The 22,834-nt window shown below is 47.4% G+C and overlaps 2 protein-coding genes across 13 annotated transcripts in view; both read left to right on the forward strand.

The window, feature by feature from the left end:
* The window catches only part of TNK2 (tyrosine kinase non receptor 2), a 110,684-nt gene extending 107,500 nt beyond the window's left edge, over positions 1-3,184 (forward strand). For all 7 annotated transcript variants that reach the window (XM_081910816.1, XM_081910817.1, XM_081910819.1 and 4 more), the window contains 2 exons: positions 1,091-1,218; positions 2,802-3,184. In XM_081910816.1, coding sequence (XP_081766942.1) covers positions 1,091-1,218; positions 2,802-2,808 — 135 coding nt within the window. In that variant the 3' untranslated portion in view covers positions 2,809-3,184. The remainder of the gene's footprint in view (positions 1-1,090; positions 1,219-2,801) is intronic.
* A 2,429-nt stretch (positions 3,185-5,613) lies between these two features.
* LOC309369768 (maestro heat-like repeat-containing protein family member 7) lies at positions 5,614-22,220 on the forward strand. 6 transcript variants are annotated; one of them, XM_081911032.1, is made up of 15 exons: positions 5,614-5,870; positions 7,286-7,383; positions 8,679-8,788; positions 9,095-9,220; positions 10,219-10,323; positions 12,059-12,191; positions 13,909-14,018; positions 15,182-15,331; positions 15,409-15,563; positions 16,920-17,061; positions 17,489-17,685; positions 18,254-18,391; positions 19,582-19,690; positions 20,505-20,645; positions 21,844-22,220. In XM_081911032.1, the coding sequence occupies exons 2-15, from the start codon at positions 7,314-7,316 to the stop codon at positions 22,087-22,089; spliced, it is 1,932 nt and encodes a 643-aa protein (XP_081767158.1). In that variant the 5' UTR covers positions 5,614-5,870; positions 7,286-7,313; the 3' UTR covers positions 22,090-22,220. The 6 variants fall into 6 exon arrangements, with proteins under 6 accessions (XP_081767158.1, XP_081767159.1, XP_081767156.1 ...); XM_081911033.1 differs by having other exon boundaries at positions 5,614-5,832; XM_081911030.1 differs by having other exon boundaries at positions 7,289-7,383; positions 21,844-22,219.
* The last annotated feature ends 614 nt before the right edge of the window (positions 22,221-22,834 follow it).

Raw genomic sequence — 22,834 nt, forward strand, 5'->3', positions numbered from 1 at the left:
GAGATGTGCTTTGGGTGGAGAGGGCTGTGGCTCAGCCGTAGGGCATCCTCTCTGCATGCATTAGGCCACAAGCCGGGAGAGAGGGTCCTTGCCTGAAATCCTGGAGAACCGCAGCTGGTTGGGGGAGACGGAGGGAGGAATAGTCTGGGTACTGTTGGAAACAAAAATTGCCTTTTTCCCTTATGGGGTATCCAAGAGCCCATACAGAGTCCTTACGTAGGTTCCCTATTGGTAGGAGAAGATAACAGAGGCCAACCAGAGAATATTGAGAAGCAAAGCAGCTAGTAAGTTTGATCTTTATTGAACTGTTGCAACAGGGTGCTCCCCTCACACGCAGGAGAGAGGAGGACCCGAGAACAATGGCGCGCAAGGCCTTATAAAGACTTTTGAAATTGCCACCCTGTAGATCAAGACCACCCCCAGAAGCATCATACATACATCACAGAAGGGGTGTAACCTAAGACCACCCCTCAAATACATCATACCTACATCACAGAAAAGGCAGTCTACAACAGAAATTTGAGTGCGTTGTTTATCTCCTGTCTGGCTGGTTACTTGATTGGATTGCCTGATGAGCCTGGCTAGTCTTTTGTAATGATAAATAGTTAGTTCCTGGGCCAGGTCACAGGCTCACACCCTATTCATATATTAAATGTTCCCTTAAGACAGGATTTGTGAGGAAAGAGACAATGGAAGGTTTCCCACTTTGACCTTGCAGAGAAAACATTTGCTCAGTTTAGGAATCAAAATGGTTCCAGGTTGGTCTATGTGCTGATCTATGTACGTGCTTGGTTGGCACGCTTATGAACATTACCATGTATCTAAGACCATAAAATTCCTATCACAGTACAAGGCCGCTTCCTGTGTCCCTTGACATCCCAATATTGCTTGGCAAAATGGGAAGGAGCTCTTCCAGCCAAATGCTGCCAGGACAATGTCTCCTTGTTGCACTGGGCTCACTTGAGCCCCCTCCCCTGGCCGGGCTGGGCACAGCCCCAGGACGGGAGCCCAGCGCCCATGAGTCTGCTGCTCAGAGCCTTACCTGCCTGCCTCCCCCCGGCTCAGCCTTGTGCCCTGTCCTTCCCCACAGGTGGAGCAGCTCTTCTGCCTGGGCCTCAAGACACGGCTGGAGTGCCACAAAGTCCTGGAGATGTTCGACTGGAACCTGGAGCAGGCCAGCTCTCACTTGCTGGATCCCTACAGCACCTTCCGGCTCAAGTAAGAGCAGGATAACACTTTGTGCCACGGTTGTGGCCTGATTTCTTGGTGGCTGCCTGCTCTGTGGGGCAGAGAAGCCAGGGTGGCCTCAGTAGATCACCTAGAGCAGAGAGGTGGTGGGGCAGGGGACCTTTTTTCATCCTGGGGTGATGGGCCAGCACAAAAGCGGGTGGGGAAGCAGACCTAAATGTTGACCTTAGCAGCCCAAATGCAACCTTACATTTCCATTTCCATCCATTCGTTTTATTATATTTCCATGCGGCTTTTCACTCACACGAGTAAAAAAGCAGCTACCAAACAAAAAATGCCAACACACAACAGAACATCCCCTTGACAACATAAACCGTATGGAGTAATTTACAGATCGCCAACGAAACCATGAGAAACCATCAGTAAAGCAAACCACCTTCTATAAAACGCTATTAACGAAACAGCTAAAAAATTGAGCTAAACGGCACAACAAAAGTCAGGTTAAGGAATTGCAAAGCATTGCAGCACTCATAATGCATAAAATAGGATTAATGAAATTAACAAATTACCAAAAACAAGCTAAGCACTGTTGAAGTCACACACATACACTCTCTCCAACCCCATTACTACTACTACTACTACTGCTATTTATTTTTATTATTATTATTATTTCAATTTATATACCACGCTTTATCAAAAGATATCAGGGCAGTGTACAACATTAGAAACCCATTACGGGGTTGGACTAGATGATGCTTGGGGTCCCCTCCAACCCTCCAATTCTATGATTACAAAACACCAATGACACAAACGTAATAAAGGCATAGTAAAAAGCATACTGGCAGACAGCCTAATCTTCCACTCTATTCAGCAAAAGACAGAGGCTACATAATACCCGTACCAGAAACTCCATCCTGGACCCAAGGCAGGTGAAAAAGGCTGTTGCTTATGGTGGGAAAAGTCCTTGGCTGATGCTCAGATGCAGTATCACATGGAGAGAGAGGATTCAATATGGACAGCTACCGTATTTTTCGCTCCATAAGATGCACCAGACCATAAGACACACCTAGTTTTTGGAAGAGGAAAACAAGGGGGGGGATTCTGAATCCCAGAAGCCAGGACAGCCAGCGGGAATGCTGCGCAGCGATCCCGCTAGCTGTTCCGGCTTATGGGATAGCCGCGCGCAGCCTCTTCCGGGCAGGAGAGGCTGCGTGCGGCTAAGGTTCCCCCAAGAGCCGTGCTTCCCTTTAAAGAGCGCACAGAGTGTGTGTGTGCGGCTCTTGGGGGCTTTTCCCCAAGGAGGGAGGAGGGCAGCCCTTCTCCCTCCTTGGGGAAAAGCCCCGAAGAACCGCACGCACGCTCCACACAACTCTTTAAAGGGAGCGCTGAGCAGAGCCTCCCGCTTGCATTCGCTCCATAAGACGCACACACATTTCCGCTTACTTTTTTGGAGGGGAAAAGTGTGTCTTATAGAGCGAAAAATACGGTATCTCTCTCTCTCTCTCTTTCGTTTTTGGGAAGGGTTGGGGGACTCTCTGCTTCCTCAGAGGCCCACTCCACATTTACTGAGTTCTTGCTGTCGTCATCCACTTACTGAATCTTTCCCCTTGCAGGCGGTGAGCTGCAGGAGTACCCCAAAACAGGAGTGGTTGACCCAACGTGGGTTCCCGTGGTTGGTGCTGCTCTAAGGAGCCCTTTCTGAGGAGGTGTACGGACCGAGCCTAAGTTGCCCCGAGGCAGAGGACAGCAGAGCAGAGGCACACAAGACTGTAGCTTGGTCCGGCTGGGCCAAACCCACACGCGTTCCCCCCGCACCAGAGACCGGGCCGCTGACCCTTCCCCCTCCGCCGACCCCAGGCGGCTTCGTGTTTGCTTGTCGTCGTCGTCCCCATACCCCCGCTTCTGACCATTATTCCCATTGCTTCGTGTCGGATTTATTTTGTAAAGAGAAGTGTTACATTAATATATAAATATACTATTCTATTTTGGAGAGAAAGGAGTGGCGGGTCAAATGGCAATTCATGTCCGCGGGCGAATGGGGTGGGCAGGGGGGTGGACAGTGTTTGGGCGAGGACTTGGTGGAAACTGGTCGCGTTGGAGTCCAGTAGGAGCAGGTGCAAGCCTAAGAATTCTGAAGATTTCTCTTCCTGGAAATGGAAGCGTCCCTTTTTTCACGCAGCTGCCAGCCCTCAATAGCTAGTATAATGGACCCCTGACCATTAGGTCCAGTTGTGACCGACTCCAGGGTTGCGCGCTCATCTCGCTCTATAGGCCGAGGGAGCCAGCGTTTGTCCGCAGACAGCTTCTGGGTCATGTGGCCACCATGACTAAGCCGCTTCTGGCAAACCACAGCAGCGCACAGAAACACCGTTTATCTTCCCACCGGAGTGGTACCTATTTATCTACTTGCACTTTGATGGGCTTTTGAACTGCTAGGTTGGCAGAAGCTGGGACTGAGCAACGGGAGCTCACCCTGTTGCGTGGATTCGAACCGCCAACCTTCTGATCGGCAAGTCCTAGGCTTTGTGGTTTAACCCACAGTGCCACCTGCGTCCAATAGCTAGTATAGTTATACTTTATTAGGCATAGCAAACCACACATTATCAAACAGACACCGTATACACATTGTGCAAAATACGAGCTCAACATAACAAGGTTTGTCCCAGTCAGATCTTTAACTCCAGAGAAAATCAGTTTGCATAAATAATACAATACAGCACTACTGAATCCCCAGTCTTTCTACATGGACAGCACTCAAAAAATCAGCCACTATTAAAGTAATTTGATCATTCTTGTCCGAAAGCAGGTCCTGAACGGTTGGTAGCATAGAAATCAGCCTATTGAGTTGTAAGGCCTCTAATAATTGTCTTCTGGCATAAATACCAAAATCACTAGAAAAGAAAATATGTTCCTGTATACTATCAGGTTTCTGTATACTACATTTGCAGAGACTCTCTGATTCTGGGAAAGCTAAATATCTTCCTCTCACTATCATCGAGGGAAACATATAAATCTGGCTAACATAAACAGCCTGCACAATTCATGATTCTTCAGATTTGTCATATACTCCTTTTGAAAATCTCTACACAAAGGGAGATTTAAATAGAGAGGAGAGCAAGCGCTGTGCTTTGCAACCTCGAGAGTAGAGAGAACACTTTTTTCTGTAAGATTCTTCCTGATAATTTCTCAAGTATCTTTGGAGTCAGAATTTCCAAAGTCAGATTAAGCTCTACCAAGTTCAGTTTTCTCCTACAAATCAATGATAAATTGAAAATTACACTATCACTTAAGAGGTCGTAAAGGAGAGAATTAGGAGATAGAAGCCCACAATAGCGAGAAAGAAGGCTCTTCTGTTCTCCAGAGAACTACAGCTCCCAGAGTGCTCTGGGTGTCTGCTTGCACTTTGCATTATGGGTAACGCTACTCAAATGCCGTGCTCCTCAACTGTCCCTCTCCCAACCTGGCGCACTCCAGAACCTTCAACCCCACCCAGCAGGGCCAGTTATCACAGGTGGCAGGTGTTGCAGTCCAAACGATCTGGAGGGCACCAGGTTGGCCAAGCCTGCTCTGTTTGTATGTGCTGGAGCGTTTGCATGTCAGCAGCAGCTGCAAAGCCAGGGTGAACATGACACTGATGTGCAAATATTCCACACATCTGGATCGTTGGAGGCACTCCACAGTGCTCACAGTCAAGACAAGGTGATCCACTGCATGAGAAACTCTGCTCTTAAACCATCAGGTTTTTTAACATAGAAATAATAATTAAACATTATTATTATTATTATTATTATTATTATTATTATTATTATTATTTAAAATTTATTACACAACCTTAACCTGCAGGTCCCAGAACAGGTTACAACAATTTAAGATTCACAATCCAAAACGGTTAAAGCAGATTACAATCACAGGAATAGGGTATGCCCAGAAAACACACACAAATCTCTGGTGTCAAAGGTCAGGATAAAGATTTGTCCAAAAATCAGGGGAACGGACACCCAGAACATTTTATACAGAACACGCAGGAGTTCCAGTATCCTACCCTAACATAACTAGGGACCTCCTCCAGGCTGTCACCATTTAGCAAGAGGAATTCAATGACATGCCGGCAAATTTAGGTTTGCAGAATTCAAGGTGGATTAAAGCACTTTGGCTCCCTCGCAGTGCAGACCCACACGCTCTGGCTCTCTCTTTTTTAAATGACTTTTTGCGGTAAGGAAAGTGTCAGCAAGATACACTCGTACAAATAGGGTTCCATTAAAATTGGGGTGTTGTTTTATATAACCGTTTTATATCTGCACCAGTAACTTTTCATAATTTGAACCTCCATGAAGCTCTCCAGAGGCAAGATCAGCTTAGGAGGGGAACGTCCGTTGGAGCAGAGCGTTTGATTGTCATGTGTCATTGGTTCCCTGGCCATTATGACATCAATAACTGCCATGGGCACTTGATCTCAACTGCCACCTTGCCTGGTTCAGTAGCTGGCAGTCCTTGCCTCAAGCCAGTAGTGTCCAGAGCACATCTTCAGTTGCGTTGACCACCAAGCCTTTCTAAACTCTTTTTCCTTTCATCTGTTGGCGTACTATGGATTTGAAACAGTGAGACTTTTAAGGGTGAAAAACACCTCTCTAGCCACTGTCCCAGGTTGGCAGCGAAATCATTCCCTCATATTTGCTCAGCAGGTAGGATGCAATCATTCTTCCCCTCCTTTTGTTTTCCATTATTTTCAAAAGATGGAAGATTGTGGGTAAAATTCTTACTGGGTTGGGGCGGTCTCTTGCCAAATTATTCATTTTTTACACAGCTCCATTAGTGTTCACTGTGTGTTGCATTGTATCATATTGTTATACTGCACCCCAATTTCTGAGAGATATTTCAGGGTTTCCAATGTGCATTTAAGGTCAGTTTCCTTCAAATGACATCATTGGAGGTTTGTGCCTATTTTGATATATGTGTATTATTTGCCCAAATCTACGGGCTGAGCATAACTTAACTCCAAGAGATGTCCCAAAAGTTTACATATTTCAATGATTTCTATATCATTTCATAATTCCCTCTAAGCAGTTTACAGATTAAACAGAACATTACGAAATACAGCATTACAAAAGAAGATCAAATATAGAATACAATAAATGTCCTAGTCTAAATAAGTATAATGAACAGGAAGACAATATATTTGTGTAAACATAACTTGGGGAGACGAGATGGTTGGACAGTGTTCTCGAAGCTACCAACATGAGTCTTACCAAACTGCGGGATGCAGTGGAAGACGGAGGTGCCTGGCGTGCTCTGGTCCAGGGGGTCACGGAGAGTCGGACACGACTAAACGACTAAACAACAACTTGGGGAGAAACATTCCAAATAAAAAACACATACAGATTTTGTGTGTCCAAAATCTGTCACTCTTTCATCCTCTCTCACATGGACATTATAATGATAAAAAAGGTAGGAATGCATCTTCAAACATTGTCTCCTATGGCAACAAATCACCTACACGACCACCTTCATTCAATGAAATTGAATTTTGGAAGAGTTGGGGCAGATTAAAGGAGGTACTATCTGTACACGGCACACAGTTAAACTACGAAAGTTGCTACTGCAGTTTCTTTCCCCACTTAGGGCCACATTCCCTTCTAGACAACTTTCTAGGGGCCACTTATGAGCTGTATTTGTTGCAGGATTTCAACAGGATGCTCTATTGGGAATCTCAGGTGAGATCCACACACAATGGAAGTTGTTCCCAGTGCCAGTCACCACACAGAAACGGCTTAAGGTCTGAATAATTTACTGTTGCAGAAGATAAGGCTCACTAAACCAGTTCTGGACATAGATAGACGCAGCTTGTAGGCTATTGCAGATACAGATATGTACAGATATGTACAAGTGCAAAGTATCTCTGTTGCTCCAAATAAACTCCACCAATTCAAGATGTAACGCTGGACAAGTAACACCAACAGACTGATGTCTCACATACTAACTGCAAGCTAACAGATAACTGAGCTGACACACATTAATCACAGATACAGTTGTGGCACTGGGTGAATGCCCAGTGCCTGGGCTTGCTAGCATACATGAGCCAATATCAACATTCCCCCAGCAGCGCTTCCTGCTAAACGAATCGGAGAATGTTTTGGACACAGTCGTTGCAAGACCTTAGCAGCTGGGAAGGCTCAGTGTCGGCGCCCAAAAATGCAGGTAAGCTTCTCTCGCTGATGACGCAGTCATAGGGTGGTTCCAGAGGTGGTGATCTTCCTTCACAGCTGGAGGCAGCAATGCTTCTGAATACCAGTTGCTGGAAGCCGCAAGAGAGGAGAGGGCGCTTGCGTTCAATTCCTGCTTGAGGGTTTCCTGTTGGTGCATCATGTCCTCATTCTTCAGAAAAGGAAGCATGCTTATGAAAATGCTCTTGAGTCTGCTGCCTGGAGAATAAAGGTAAAGGGACCCCTGACCATTAGGTCCAGTCCTGGCTGACTCTGGGGTTGCGGCGCTCATCTCGCTTTATTGGCCGAGGGAGCCGGCATACAGCTTCCGGGTCATGTGGCGAGCATGACTAAGCCGCTTCTGGCAAACCAGAGCAGCGCACAGAAATGCCGTTTAAGTTCCCGCTGGAGTGGTACCTATTTATCTACTTGCACTTTGACGTGCTTTCGAACTGCTAGGTGGGCAGGAGCAGGGACCGGGCAACGGGAGCTCACCCCGCCAAGGGGATTCGAAGCGCCAACCTTCTGATCGGCAAGCCGTGTTTAACCTGGTTTAACCTGGAGAATAGGTTTGTCTTAATTGCCAGCACAAATCACAGCTTTGCACATGGAGGCTTCCATTACGTTGGGGTGCAGAACCTCCAGCCTGCCAGGGTCCATTTTGTCTCATCGGGCCATTTTCCCCAGACCAGTACACCTGCCCTTCAGCTGACAAGACTGGTGGCAGCACAGGTGGGAGGATAAGGTTTAGTTCTGTCTCTGGGCAGCTCAGCTGCTTACAGCGTGGTGCTGATAATACCAAGGTCTCAGGTTCAATCCCCATATGAGGCAGCTGCATATTCCTTTAGACCAGGGGTAGGCAACCTAAGGCCTGGGGGCCGGATGCCCCCCTCAATCCGGCCCACGGACGGTCCGGGAATCAGCATGTTTTTATATGAGTAGAATGCGTGCTTTTATTTAAAATGCATCTCTGGGTTATTTGTGGGGCATAGGAATTCATTTTTTTTCTTCAAAATATAGTCCAGCCCCCCACATTGTTCGAGGGTGGACCAACCCATGGCTGAAAAAGGTTGCTGACCCCTGCTTTAGACGTTTGCTGAAAACTTGTCTGTTGTTTAATTGTGTTTCATTGCTTTTAGATGAGTTTAGCAGTTTTTAAATATTTTAAATTTGTTTTGTTTTGTTTATATATATTTTTTAACAATGAAGGTTTTTTTGTTTTTGCTCCTTTGGGCTCCTCTGGGAGGAAAGGCGCAGTATTTACTTATTAAATTAATAAATCTGTTTCAGATTCACCAAGCTCAGACTCCTCCCAGACAACATTTAGTTCTGCAGCATCTGAGGGAGACATGAGAGCTGTCATGCGCTTCATGCACCAGTTTCTCCACAAAAGCCACCAGGTATCTGCACCCCAACCCTGCCCTCGCTTTCCCTGCTACAACATGAGTTCCTTAAAAATGGAGGGAGTGGGGGCTTCTTCCTCCAGTCACATAATTCAGGAATAATTTGAATTGGGCTCGAACCCAGCAAAGTAGGCACGGCATTGGAGTAAAACATTCCCTGCGGAACGCCCCCAGAAGAGTCGTAAGTTTCCAAATCTTTCCGGGGGCAGCCCCGCAGAGAGCATGTTGCGGTAGTCAAGATGGCTTGCCGCTCTTGCTAATCCTTCTTGAACTCATCTTCCTGTCCTTGGTTGGGGAGGCTAGGAATTACCTGAGAAGGTCAAGTTCCTGGACTGCATAGACCTCATCAGCGCAAACCTAGACAGCAGTAAGCTGGGCTACATTGGTCAACGTCACTACAACCCGACCCTGATAAGAGAAACTCTCATGGTGAGTAAGCCGACCCGTGTACATGTGAGTGCGGACAATGAAAATAGCCCTAAAAAACTCCTCCTAACGGAGCCCAAGGAAAGGTTAGCACTAGAAGTGTTGTATAGTGGGAAAGATGGGCAACAGACACAGCTCTTTTAAGCAACAGCTCTTTATTACAGCACTTAGCACTACTCTAAGTCTCTCTCAACAGTGAAGCTGGCTGCCTTATATAATGTTCAATAACCTGTAACAGTAACAAATTCCAACTAGCTACCCAATCGGTGAAAGCAACTCTCAATCCTTCATTTGCATACTGGTGGCCCAGAGTGAGAACTGCAGCCAGTCTGAATACACAATAAGAAGCCCACAGCTTTGTGGTTTGCCCGGCTCTTTAAGAATGACTTTGCCTTGGTAATTGTGTCTCTGTTTGGCTGTGGGAAAACCATCGTAGGGAAACCTCAAAAAGGATATCATTGAGATAGGGCAGAAACGGCCTAGACTGGATGGAGCCGCTCCCTTAGGAGGAAAGGTTACAACATTGGGGGCTCCTTAAACATAAGATGCTAGCTTAGTCGGTAGTACATGAGACGCTTAATCTCAAGGTTGCGGGTTTGAGCCCCACGTTGGGGGTGGGACTGGATGACCCTTGTGGTCCCTTCCGACTCTACAGGTCTTTGATAGTATAATTATAGGGGGAACATGTGCAGCCAAAACAGCACCACCCATTCATAAAGAGAGATGGAAAAGCACAAACCAAAAAAACACAACTCCCTGAGGGAGAGAAACTCCCGAAAACAGCCCAGAAAGGACTGGGCATGCTCGGGGTCTTTGTAATGCTTGCAGACCTTGTGGAGAGAAATTTGGAAGTAGGTTGGAGGGAGAATAGAACAAAATGCCCTAGAGCACTTCACGCTGCAACTCTGGGCTGCAGCTCCCACTTGTGCTCTACAAGAATGCGTCTCATGAAACCTCCATGGATTCTGCTGCAGTACGACGTCCTTATTTTGCCGTTCCAGTTCCTTCTTCCTGAAACGGGATCCCCGTTCGTCGAGGAGCGGATCATGGCCTTGTCTAGAATCACCAAGCTGGTCTGCTGCATCACGTCCCATTGCACACCCAAAGTGAGGCTCAGTCACCCATTCCCAGGGCTGGTTTGGTTTAGCAAACTTTGTGGAAGTAGTTCAGAAAACCTCCAAACTACACCTGAATGTAGTTCCCATAACTGCTGAACAATTCACCTGCAGTTTTTAGGGTCGCCATATTCTGAAGAGCAAAAAGAGAGGACACATTTTCAGATTTTTACTTTTAGCTATGGATCGCTATGGCGAATCATGAAAAAGAGGACATGTCCTAAAAAAAGAGGACATATGGCAACCCTAAAAACTGCACATATTGAATTTATGTGAATTAAGTTCCTTTTGGAGGAAGACTTTGAATGATTCCTGGTTTGAAGCTCATTCTCTTGCATTTGTTTCTTACTCTTCAGACTGGTGCTTTCATCTGCTGGGGGGAAATACTCTAAATGGAGCAATTCACTCTCTGCACGTGTTTTAAGATACTTTCTTGCTGCTCTTAGGTACAATTCTATGCCTCTGTGATTTTACACTCCAGCCCAGCAACTTTTAATCTTCTGCATGGCTGGGATTATTTGAACTTGAACTGTTTGTTGAATCATAGAATCACAGAATAACAGAATCAGAGGGTTCGACATGAACTGAATTTGCTCACTTTGTTAAGGGACGGGTGTGCCAAACTTGGATTAGAACTAGTTCTCTTTCAGAATGAGCTTTCCAAGCTCAGCTGACACCAGTCATCAGGGGGAAAATGCCCGTCATGATGACTGACAGTTGGGGGGGGGAGTTGGGGGGAGGAATTTATATATGTGTAAGGAGTGAGGACTTGATTAGTGCAAAGATTGCCTGCGGCACTGAGCTGTACCCCCATTAGGACATGCTGGATTTTTCAACTTTCAAATTCCCCAAATGGGGGTGCTAAAAAATTGTAACACTGAAGGAGGACTTGGGAATTCAAAAGATATTTTGGTTAAATTAATATAATTTAGTTTTGCTTGGGGAGTAAAATTGCATAGAAATCATTAGAAATGATTGCCAAGTACTTGCAGTTATACTATATATTAATATTGCATTATTATTATTTTTATTAAGCAATACCTGGCATTTTCAGAAGGTAAAATTAAAATTCTTTGGTTTTCCAAAAGCTGTTTATGTGCTTCTTCCTCAAATGTACTTGCCAAGCTAAATGTTGTCCAGTCACAAAAATAATAGCAGATTTGAATTCCTCACACCCAAAACCATTTTTTAAAAAGATCCCTCACAGAAGGAATCTGCAAAACATAAGTTTCACCACTGTAAAATAACACCGTCTCGTAGCCCATGTCAGTGTGTCACCTTCACAGCAAAGAGTAAAGGGGTGCATTTGAGGATATCATGGCAGCAGGGTCCAAATCCATAGGGAGGTTGAATAAGGCCTGCTTCTCTTTGCACCCCACTGCAGCCATGGTGGGTGGCATGGCACAAAATGGCTGCTGTGGGGCGCATGGGACAGCACAAAATGGCTGCCGTGGAGTGCGTGGCATGACACAAAATGGCTTTGTTGGGTGCATGGCATGGCACAAAATGGCTGCCATGGAGTATGTGGCATGACAAAAAATGGCTGCTGTGAGGTGTGACACAAAATGGCTGCTGTGGGTTCTGTGGCACAGCACAAAATGGCTGCTGTGGTGTTTGTGGCATGACACAAAATGGCTGCCATGGGGTGCGTGGCATGACACAAAATGGCTGCCACACTTGAGGAGGAGCAGAAAATAGGGTACAGTAGAATGCTTCTCTCCTGCAGGGAATGAAGGACTTCAAGATGGGGAAGCTGGCGGGGCACCTGGCGCTTTGCAGCAAGGACTCCAGCGAGAGCGTGTGCCACTGGGCGGCCGACGCACTCCACTGCCTGTACACCCTGATCCTTCACCAGAAGAGTAAGAGCAAGGACCCGCTGGATTTCCCCAAGACGGTTCATGGCGGGGAAAGGGAAATAAAAGGGTTGGCATGTTGGCAATGGCTGAGAAGCTGGATGTCCCGCCAGAGGAGATAAAGCAAAAAAGGTTCTTCGCTTAGAGCAGTCTTTCTCAACTTGTGGGCCCCCAGATGTTGTTGAACTACGACTCCCATCACCCCTAGCTAGCAAGGCCGGAGCTCAGGGATGATGGGAGTTGTAGTCCAACAACATCTGGGGACCCACAGGTTGAGAACCGCTGGCTTAGAGCGTCTTCAGATTGGCAAGGGTGGCTTCGCCTTCTGAGCCTGCCTGGTGGAGGCTTGTTTCATGGCTGCTCCTGCTATTCTCCCAGCCTGTCTGTCAGCCCAACCCTGCCTTTCTGAGGGCCGGGTGGAGAGCCCTGGAGGGCCACCTTCAGGGTCCGGTCTGAGCTTCCCTGCTGGCTGGCCTGAAGGGTCTTGGGCGGCCTCCTTTCGCTCCTCCATCCCCTCCCCGCACCCTGCTTAGGGGTGCCTATGGCCCTTGAGCATAGCTGCCAAGTGTCCCTTATTTGAAGGGACAGTCCCTTATTCCAGCGCCATGTCCCGCCGCTGTCCCTTATTGATGGATGTCCCTTAAATGATGTCCCTTGAATTTCAAAGGAAGCAGCTCCTCTCCCTCCCTCCCTGCTGGCCAGGGAGGAGGGAGGCTCCAACTGTGTTGCTTGGCTGTGTTGCTCACCCAATAAGAAGTCTAAGAACGACTGGGGGGTGGAGCTTGCATGCCTTGTGTGTGGCTAGTTAATGCAAGCTGAGAGGTTTTTGAATGCTGGACGTCATTTTGTTGCACGTGCTGCTGCAAACTTTGCAGTGCAAAGCCAGGCCAGGGAGCCATCTTAAGTTGAGGCTGCATAGGCCTTGTGGTGCATGTGATTCAGATTCTATTCAGTTGAACCTCTGGTTACAAAGTTGGTTGGGCAGTGTTCTTGAAGCTACCAGCATGAGTTTGACCAGACTGCAGGAGGACAGGAAGACTGGAGTGCCTGGAACAGGTGAGGGTCTGGTCCCTTATTTTCAAGGCTGCTGGTCCCTTATTTTCAAATCTGTAAGTTGACAGCTATGCCCTTGAGCTGACCCCCAACTCCTCCAGCTCCACTTTCCGTTGGGGTGACCCACTGGGGAAATCCATGCCACGTGGTCCTTCAAAACCTCCAAAGGCCACTGTCCCACCGCTAATACATTTCATGGTGAGTATTGGCACCTATGTGTGACCTATGTGTGTGGGGGTGCAGCACTCTGTGTGTGTGTGTGTGTGTGTGTGTGTGTGTGTGTGTGTGTGTATATATAAAATCTCTATAGGTATACCGTATATATCTGAGCATCTATCTACATCTAGAGCTATACAGTGGTGCCTCTGGATGCGAATAGGATCCGGAGCACCGTTCACATCCTGAGTAGAACGTAACACACGACTGCATGTCTGCGCATGCGCAGGTAGCATTTTGTTGCTTCCGCGCATGTGCGTGACGTCATTTTGAGCGTCTGCGCATGCGTGAGAAGCGAAACCCGGAAGTAACGCGTTCCGTTACTTCTGGGTCGCTGCGGAGCGTAACTTGAAAACGCTCAACCTGAAGCATATTTAGCCCGAGGTATGACTGTATCTATATCTATCTTTCTACCGATCTATCTAATCTCTGGTTTCTTTGTACATTTCTTGAGGCCTGATGAAGCCTGAGAACGACACAGAATTTATGGAGCTTATGCAGGACTGGAAAGAGGAAAAGATATTCTGGCTGGCCTGGTTCTCTGACATCAGCACCACCACCATGGTAAACCCTTCTCACCAGCTCCAACGTGTGTCTTCTTCACACCTGGCAATTTTGGGCGTGGACCTGTTTTACAGGTGCAACTGAAACGAATGTAACCAACACAGGAGTTTGGAAACCCATCCAGTTAATCTAGATTAATAAAATTATGTTTTGTTTTGTTTTTAAAAAGGAAGCGCATCCAGTTGCACTCAGGCACAGACAGAAAGGCAGGACGGGCTGTGTCTTGGTGTTTACCGTGCAGCCAAGGGCACACCTGGGTTTTGAGCTAGTGATCGTATAACTGAGCCCAGGACTGTGTTTGACTGCCAGTGGCTCTTCAAAGGTCCCTCTCTGCTCCACTGCTGTATCTGAGATAGTTTCAATGAGTTTAAAAAAAGAAAGAATGAATATGAAAAATGCCCAGCACTCAGAAAACTGAGTGATGGTGGGGGCAGCAGGGATAATAAAAACAAAATAGAGGGAGAGGGGATGCAATGGAGTATCCAAGAAATGGCTTGGCTGTCTGGCTGTCAGGTAAAAATCCTGAATAGGACGATTTAATGCTGCAGATTTTTAATTCCTAGTCCCAGTCCCCACTCAGAGGGCTCATCCACACATCCATTTGCCCCACAACTTTCCCCCAAGTAAAATCTATTTTTACTGTTGAATCGGAGCAAATGCCAATTGGTTGGCCTCCATTTTTAGCACTGGTTAGAAGTGTGGACGAGCCCTAACACTGCACTGTGGTCTTTCCTATGCATAAGGAGAGCACTGCAACCTTTTCTGCAGCATCAGAATCATAGAATTGGAAGGGACCGTGAGGATCCTCTTGTCCAGGGTTTCCCAAACGTGGGTCTCCAGCTCTTTTTGGAGTATAACTCCCATGATCCTTGAGCACTGGTCCTGCAAGATAAGGAAGATGGAAGCTGTAGTCCAACAAGAGCTGGAGACCCAAGTTTGGGAAACCCCGTTCTAATCCAATCCCCTACAATGCAAGAAGTTTTGGCCCAAAGTGAGACTCGAATCCATGACCATGGGATCAAGAGTCTCATGCTCTACCGACTGATCTTAAGGAGGGTCCCATAGCGAGTCGGCTGATCCCAAGATATGATCCCAACCATGATGGATCCCAGCTCTTTGGTGTAACCACCACCAGGCTTTCAACGGACCCCCTCCGTTTTCAGAAATTCAAAAAATGCCTGCATGCCGACGAGCAGATGGACTTCCTCCTAGCAGCCATCAAGGGCATGAGGGACGACAACCTTTACCACACGAAGGCTGCCATCCTGATGCTGAAAGCCATGTTGAGGGATCCTCAGCCCGTTTTCATAAAGGTACGCTGCCTTGGAGCCTCCTGATCCCCCTTCTCCTCTCTCCCCAGTCACCTCTTCCCACCTCTCTTCCCCCGCAGGTGCCCAAAACCACCAGGTTCATGTATTTCAGTCTGGAGCACATCGGAGACCCGCAGGCCCGCCTGGAAGTCTTCAGGTTCCTCTTGCTTCTGGGGAAGAGCCGCCCTCAAGATGTGGTGAAGACTCTCCTGGCCTGCTCTGTCCAGTGTGACAGGTGAGCGGGATAAAAAAAAAATTGATTTAAAATCCTTTTCGTACTGGCTAAATCAGTGGTTCTTGAACTTTTTTCTCTGGGCCACACTTTCAGAATACAGTGGTACCTCGGGTTACATACGCTTCAGGTTACAGACTCCACTAACCCAAAAATATTACCTCGGGTTAAGAACTTTGCTTCAGGATGAGAACAGAAATTGTGCTCCAGCGGCGCGGCAGCAGCAGGAGGCCCCATTAGCTAAAGTGGTTCTTCAGGTTAAGAACAGTTTCAGGTTAAAAACGGACCTCCGGAACAAATTAAGTACTTAACCCGAGGTACCACTGTACAAATTTGCCTACGCCACACCGAATTTTTGTCAACAAAAATATACTGGGAAACAAAAAGAAATAACTCCTAGCAGTGCTTGATTTATAACACAGAACACAACTACTTTGTAATATGATCATGGGATGTCCAGAAAGTATCAAACAATACAGCTATGTAAGAAGGTGAATCATTTCCAAAATGTAATTATAAACGAGCATGAAACTTAAGTATGTGTACAAACTCAGTGAGAGGTGAGAGGTTGCTTTTGCCAGATAATCTCATTTATACCAGGGTGGAATCTAGACACACGTTAAAAAACACTGTGAAAATGCTTTTTTAAAAAAGCGTTTTGAAAAATATATTGAATTTGCCATAAGCTCATCACTGCCATCTAGTGTCATGTTTGTATGATTCAGGTAGGTAGCCATGTCGGTCTGACACAGTAGAAATATATTTTTAAAAATGTCCAGTAGCACCTTAGAGACCAACTAAGTTTGTTCTTGGTATGAGTTTTCGTGTGCCTGCATCATATCTGAAGAAGTGTGCATGCACACGAAAGCTCATACCAATAACAAACTTAGTAGGTCTCTAAGGTGCTACTTGACTTTTTAATATTTTTTATATATAGTTCTATGTATGATGTACTTAAAACGTTATGTTTGCAGCTGTGTAGCTGAGTCCTGGGTCTAATTTGAGACAAGCAAACACTCAATCTCATCAACGCAGAGATGCCTTTCTCTTTTCCGCTCTCTCATATTCGTCAGAGCTGAACATCCCTGCTCACAACGATAGGTTGTGGAGAACTGTAGAAGAACAGCCAATGCTCTTTTCCTTTTTAAAAAATTAAAAGCACATTTATTCACAAGTTACGCTCCATCTTTCTCCAATCCCACAGAACGACCCCTCCAGTCCTAAGTCCCACATCACTGCCTAGCCAGTGCTATTGAAGATACACACACATACTGGTCTAAATAGCTTTTCTCTCGTTTCGCCGTAATCTGAACGCATTTTGTGTGCCAACCGAAACCCCTGCTTCTCCCCCCCTCGCAGCACCGCCTCCGCCATGTGGAACAGCTTAATCTGCTTCTCCGACACTGCGCAGAAGGTCCTGGGCGTGCTGCAGTCCATCCTGCAAGAGCAGCCGATCTACTGGGATGGCCACAGGGTTAAGGCCTCCTTGCGACCCTTGGCTGTAAGTGCTGGCAGGACTCTGGCCCCCAAGAAAGCACCCAAAGAGCAAAGCGGCCCTGTGCGTGACATCACCAAGGCCCATCCCCGGGGCCAGCCTGCCCACGAGGCAGAGGGAAGCGACCCGCCTCGGGCAGCGGACTTCCATGGGGCAGTGCCACTGCAGGCACAGCACCCACCCCTGTTGGGTGGGTCACGCAGTGGCAGCAGATTCCGGCTTCCTCTCCCAAAGCCGCCACATGACCCCGGTAAGGGAGGCAAGGGGGGGCGGCACCCTTGCCTCAGGCAGCAAAATGAAACAGAGCCCAGAGATGCCCCTTCGGCGTCCAGGTGACCATTTGAGGCACCTAAGGACGTGGCCGGGAAGGGAAGTGGGCGGGAAATTCCTCTCCTTGCTCAGGTACGATCAGGCGCCTTGACCGACCTCCCAGGCCAATGCAGCGTTTTATGAGATTTTGAGGCGCCCGTCCCCAGCCTGCCGGGAGGTGCTGAGAGAGATGTTCACCACGCTGTCCATAGCAGTCCTCTGCCAGATCTCCTTTGCCGTGTACTTTACACCAGAGGAGACGGATGTCTACACGACGGCCTGCATCCGCCAGGAGATCCCCACCCCTCCTGCTCCTTTCAGGTGCGCTTCTTTTGGTTCATCCGATTTTCCCTGTTTGTCACAGGCAGGGTCGACTGATACTGCGGTAGCCCTGTAGCCAGGGCGGCCGGACGCATGCACGCAGCTCCCTGCCGAGCCGGACTTTGCTCCTCGTCCGGCCCAAGGTTGTTTTTTAGGAAATTGTCTTTTCAATTTGTGACATGACACACAGCGACAGCCTCCAATTGAAGAATGGCAGCTTCTGCATTGTCACACCAGGCTGTGCTTTTGCAAGTTTCTGGTCCTCAAGGCTGCATGTAGAAAAAAGCCTGAAAATGCAAGGGTGTTTTCTTCAAAATGCTTAGCGGCGTGGGGTTCACATGTGAGTGACGGTAGCCAGGATTGCTGTGATCAAGGGAACAACTTCAGCACAAATTGGTCTCCGCACCCCAACCCCTGTGGTGCCCGGGACTCTGTGAGAGCCAGCTATCTTTTACCTGCATAAACTATGGCCTACCCAAATCACTGAGGTATCATCCCACCCCTTTGAGGAACTGCTGTAACCCAGCACAAGAAATCCATTCTAATACGGATTTGGCTCTGTGTGCAGGTCTGCTTTGAAAACTTTCAAAGGCCTCATCAGGCGAGCAGGAGATGAGGACCTTATCCTCATCATGAACAATAGGAGAGGTTCAGAATTCCTGTTGCATCGCAGGACCCACCTGAAAGGTCTCAGTCTCTTTGCCAGGTAAGCACATCGCTGTTAAAAGGAGCAGCGAGTTTCCAAAAATCTTTGGGGAAGATCCTTAAGGCGTGGAACTTCATATCAGCCCCATAAGGGTCTGGATGGCATTGAATGTGGACTAAGGGGGCAGGGGAGAGTGAATGGAACCAAGCACCTTGAAAGGGAGGAGGGAGATAGAGACTCTGAGGTCTAAAACCATTTCATTGTCCACATAGGTAATTTATAATAATAATAATAATTTATTATTTATACCCCGCCCATCTGGCTGGGCTTCCCCAGCCACTCTGGGCAGCTTCCCAAAAAATATTAAAATACTGTAATACATCAAACATTAAAAGCTTCCCTAAACAGGGCTGCCTTCAGATGTCTTCTAAAAGTCTGGTAGTTGTTGTTCTCTTTGACATCTGGTGGGAGGGTGTTCCGCAGGGAGGGTGCCACTACCAAGAAGGCCCTCTGTCTGGTTCCCTGTAACTTGGCTTCTCGCAGTGAGGGAACCGCCAGAAGGCCCTCGGTGCTGGACCTCAGTGCCCGGTAAAACGATGGGGGTGGAGATGCTCCTTCAGATATACTGGACCGAGGCCGTTTAGGGCTTTAAAGGTCAGCACCAACACTTTGAATTGTGCTCGGAAACGTACTGGGAGCCAATGTAGGTCTTTCAAGACCGGTGTTATGTGGTCCCGGCAGCCACTCCCAGTCACCAGTCTGGCTGCCGCATTCTGGATTAGTTGCGGTTTCTGGGTCACCTTCAAAGGTAGCCCCACGTAGAGCCCATTGCAGTAGTCCATTTCTCAGTTCATACCAAGAAGCCGTTTTCAGGTGTCTCCAAAATAGGAGCTGCCCATAAACTTTGATGGAGAAATCAAATAATTAATCATGACTGGGATTGGGCCACTAGCATGTCCAGTCCTCCCCGTCACCCATTCAGCGAGAATGGAATCCACTCTGCAGCATTTTGTTGCAGGGCCTTCCTTGTGTATAGAATCATAGAATCATAGAGTTGGAAGAGACCACAAGGGCCATTGAGTCCAACCCCCTGCCAAGCAGGAAACACCAATAGCTAGCTCAGGTGGTGTGATATGACAGCTCTGTAGTCAAAGCAGGAAGGCTGAGACATGGCTGGCTGGATCATGGGAGAAGAACACTCCATTTTGCAATGCTTTGGACACCCAGTGTTTCTGTTTTTCAATGGCAAGAGAGATAGTCAGGGGCGAGGGAAGCGAAAGAATGTTGCCTTACCTGCTGGACATTCTGGAAAGCGAGGGGTATCCGAAACACATCACTGTGATGCCTTTCTTAATTGAGGTGAGCCTTGTTTTATGGAGGTAGGTGGGTCTGATTAATTGTACAGCTGATCCGCCCCAGCCCCTCTTAGACTCCCATCTGCTTCCCCCAAGAGCATCATAGCCATTCCCCCAACCCACATTTTTGGCAAATCAAGCTGCGCACAGTTGTTTTCAGCGGACTGCAAAGGCTTTCAGAGCCCAGCGCACTGCACCTCCCAAGCCACAAACTTAGCTGTGGTCACCTGTGCTTTGCGAGTCCTGCGTCTCAGCTGCTTGAAGGAGTTTGCAGAGACCAGCGCAGAGAGCTTTGCAAGCCCTGACGCCACATATTTGGCCCTTGTGGGCCAAACAGGGAGGTCTGGCAAGCAGAGCTGGCCCCCCCATAAGGCATGCTGAGGCAGTCGCCTCAAGATGACACATCCAAGGAGCACACAGCTTGATAATTATAATAATACCTTTATTGTCATTGTACAACCTGTGTACAATGAAATTAAACGAGCTCCTCCCCCCCCCCCAGCACTCAATCTCTTATCGAACAACACACCACCTCGCAAGTCAATTTCACAGTGTCATTTTCTGTTCAACAGCCTAACAGGCCACGGATAGAAGCTATTTTTTAGCCTGTTGGTACGGCTGATTATACTTCTATATCTCCTGCCCGAGGGTGGAAGATTAAAGAGGTGATGGCTCTTTAACGATCGCTTGCGATGTCATCTTGCCACCTCCTGTCCTCCTCCTTCTGCTCCTCTTTGGCCTAATCCAGCAGGCTCTTCTCATGTTTTCATGTTCAAGGCCTGCTGCTGCCAGTTCTGCACATTCTTCTTCTGTTCTAGTTCCTTCATAAGGGAGCCTTAGCGCCAGCTATGGAAGATATCATCATTGAGCAGCTGTGCCGGCAGGTGAAGGCCAGCCGGTTGGAGCTCAGATCCCTAGCTCTCGACGGCATGATTTGCTTTTTGGATCATCAAGAGAAGGTGAGAGACACACACAGTGATCCACCAGTAGACCAATAGGTCTTCCCAGTGGGTGGGGAGCCTACCATCCTCTAGATCAGGGTTTCCAAAACTTAGGTCTCCAGCTGTTTTGGGACTACAACTCCCATCATCCCTAGCTAGCAGGACCAGTAGTCAGGGATGATGGGAATTGTAGTCCCAAAACAGCTGGAAGCCCCCATTTGGGAAACCTTGCTCTAGATATTGCTGGTTGCCTAATTACACCTGCTGGACAGAGGTTGACCACCACTGTTCTGTATTCTCAATATTATTATTATCATCATCATCATCATCATTATCACCAGTTTTCAATTTATTATAGAACCACAAAGATAAATAAACAATAACAAAAATTCAATCAGATATCCAACTAAAGGCAGGGCATGCAAAACCTAAACGAATTGAATAATAACACACAATCTAAGATCATGACAGCCACATTTCTCTAGAGGGCATGGGAATAAGATACCCGTAAGTCTGAAACTATGCTATACGAAATAAAATCCCTCCACACGGAGTAGAAATGACCAGAATATTCCTGTCCATTAGAGACCCATAGCTTATATGTTACTTTTTTCTGCAGTAACTAAATTCCAAATATTTTTCTACCATAATGATATTAGTCTTTGGGGTTGTTGTTTTTTTACGATTTCCATTGTTGTGCCATAGGGATCCCAGCAACATCTGTGTCAGATGTTCCTTCCGGCAAAATGTCTTCATGGTACATGTCCACGTATTTAGTAGGGAAAACAGAGGAGAAATCTATGTGTTTTGATAATATCTAGTTTCGCCTGATGAATTTTCTTCCAGAATAAAAGCAACATGTGGGCATTCCCACCAGATATGGGGAAGGAAAATCCCTTTATTCCTGCAAACTCTCCGACAGTTTGGTGAACAGATGTGGAGTTCATAAGGAACGTCTGCATGTGCAGATGCTGATTTTTAATGGTGCGGAATCCGAATACTTTCTGGCTCATGTCTTCTACGCCACCATTTTAATCTTTTTGACAAGGGAGGGCGAGGAACCAGCCATGAGGTTTTGGTTCTCTGCAAGCCTTTCCCTCTGTGGCATCTTGTGTTCTGTTCAAAGCTAAAGATTCCCCGGAAGAAAGACATCTGCTACGTACCTGTCTTTGTTGTTTCTCTGGAGATCTGTGACTCAGCCTTTTGTGTCGCGCAGATGAAAAAACTGAAGCCTGCCTTTCCCGATATCATAGCCAGGGTGCGCGAGGCCGACAGAGACATCAACGTGAAGGCTCTCAGGCTCCTGCCAGACCTCCTGAAGTGTCAGAGCAGGGAAGTGAACTCCCTCACCGTCGAGGTGGCCACCAGCGTGATGCCACTTTTTGACGACGTGAGTCAGGCCAGGTGCAACAAGTGGGGCAGCACCCGTGGGCACAGGGCAGGCCCCAGTGGCTGGCTGTAGAGTTGGTGGGAATGATCTCTCGGGGAGCCGCCAAATGTTTGTGTGTGTCTACAGCTTTTCCCTGCCATTTTGTACTGCACTTTCAACCCAGCACTTTGATCAAGATATGAGCACCATCAACTTGGGGTTTTTTACCCCCGAAATGCATATGTATCTCTATTATTGATTCTTTGGGGGGCTGGGAGTTAAAGGAGATTGAAATATACTCGGAGTCGAGAGTGGATTTCATGCTCTTTATTCAGCTCATAGTGGTGAGGAGGAATGGAAGTTCCCCCAGAATGTCGGCTTTATATACATTATTTACACAATGCGCCCCACGTGATTGGCTAATTCCGGGATTCTCCTGTAGGCCAATCAGGTTGCGGATTCACTTCCACCTGAAGCTGGATTGGGTGGCTCCTGTGGACCAATCAGACTGCTGCATTCTGGACCCTATTGTTCTAGGGCCAATCAGACTGCTGCATTCTGAATCCTATTCAACTCAGTACATAACAGGGACGGAACTGGTTGGGAAAAGTACAGCCAAGTGTATCTTCAGAAGGGGTGGGAGTTATTTCCTGGTGCAATTCTGAGCCTGACAATGGCACTGAGAATGGCCAGGGTCTGCCCCATCTGTTTTGCTGCCTGGGATGAAAATTTGACACCCGACTGAGCTGGATAGCTCAGTCAATATAGCAGGCATAGGCAAACTCGGCCCGCCAGATTTTTTTGGGACTACAACTCCCATCATCCCTAGCTAAACAGG

The sequence above is a fragment of the Podarcis melisellensis genome, assembly GCF_964234715.1.
Source record: "Podarcis melisellensis genome assembly, chromosome: 5".
NCBI classification, from domain to species: Eukaryota; Metazoa; Chordata; class Lepidosauria; order Squamata; family Lacertidae; genus Podarcis; species Podarcis melisellensis.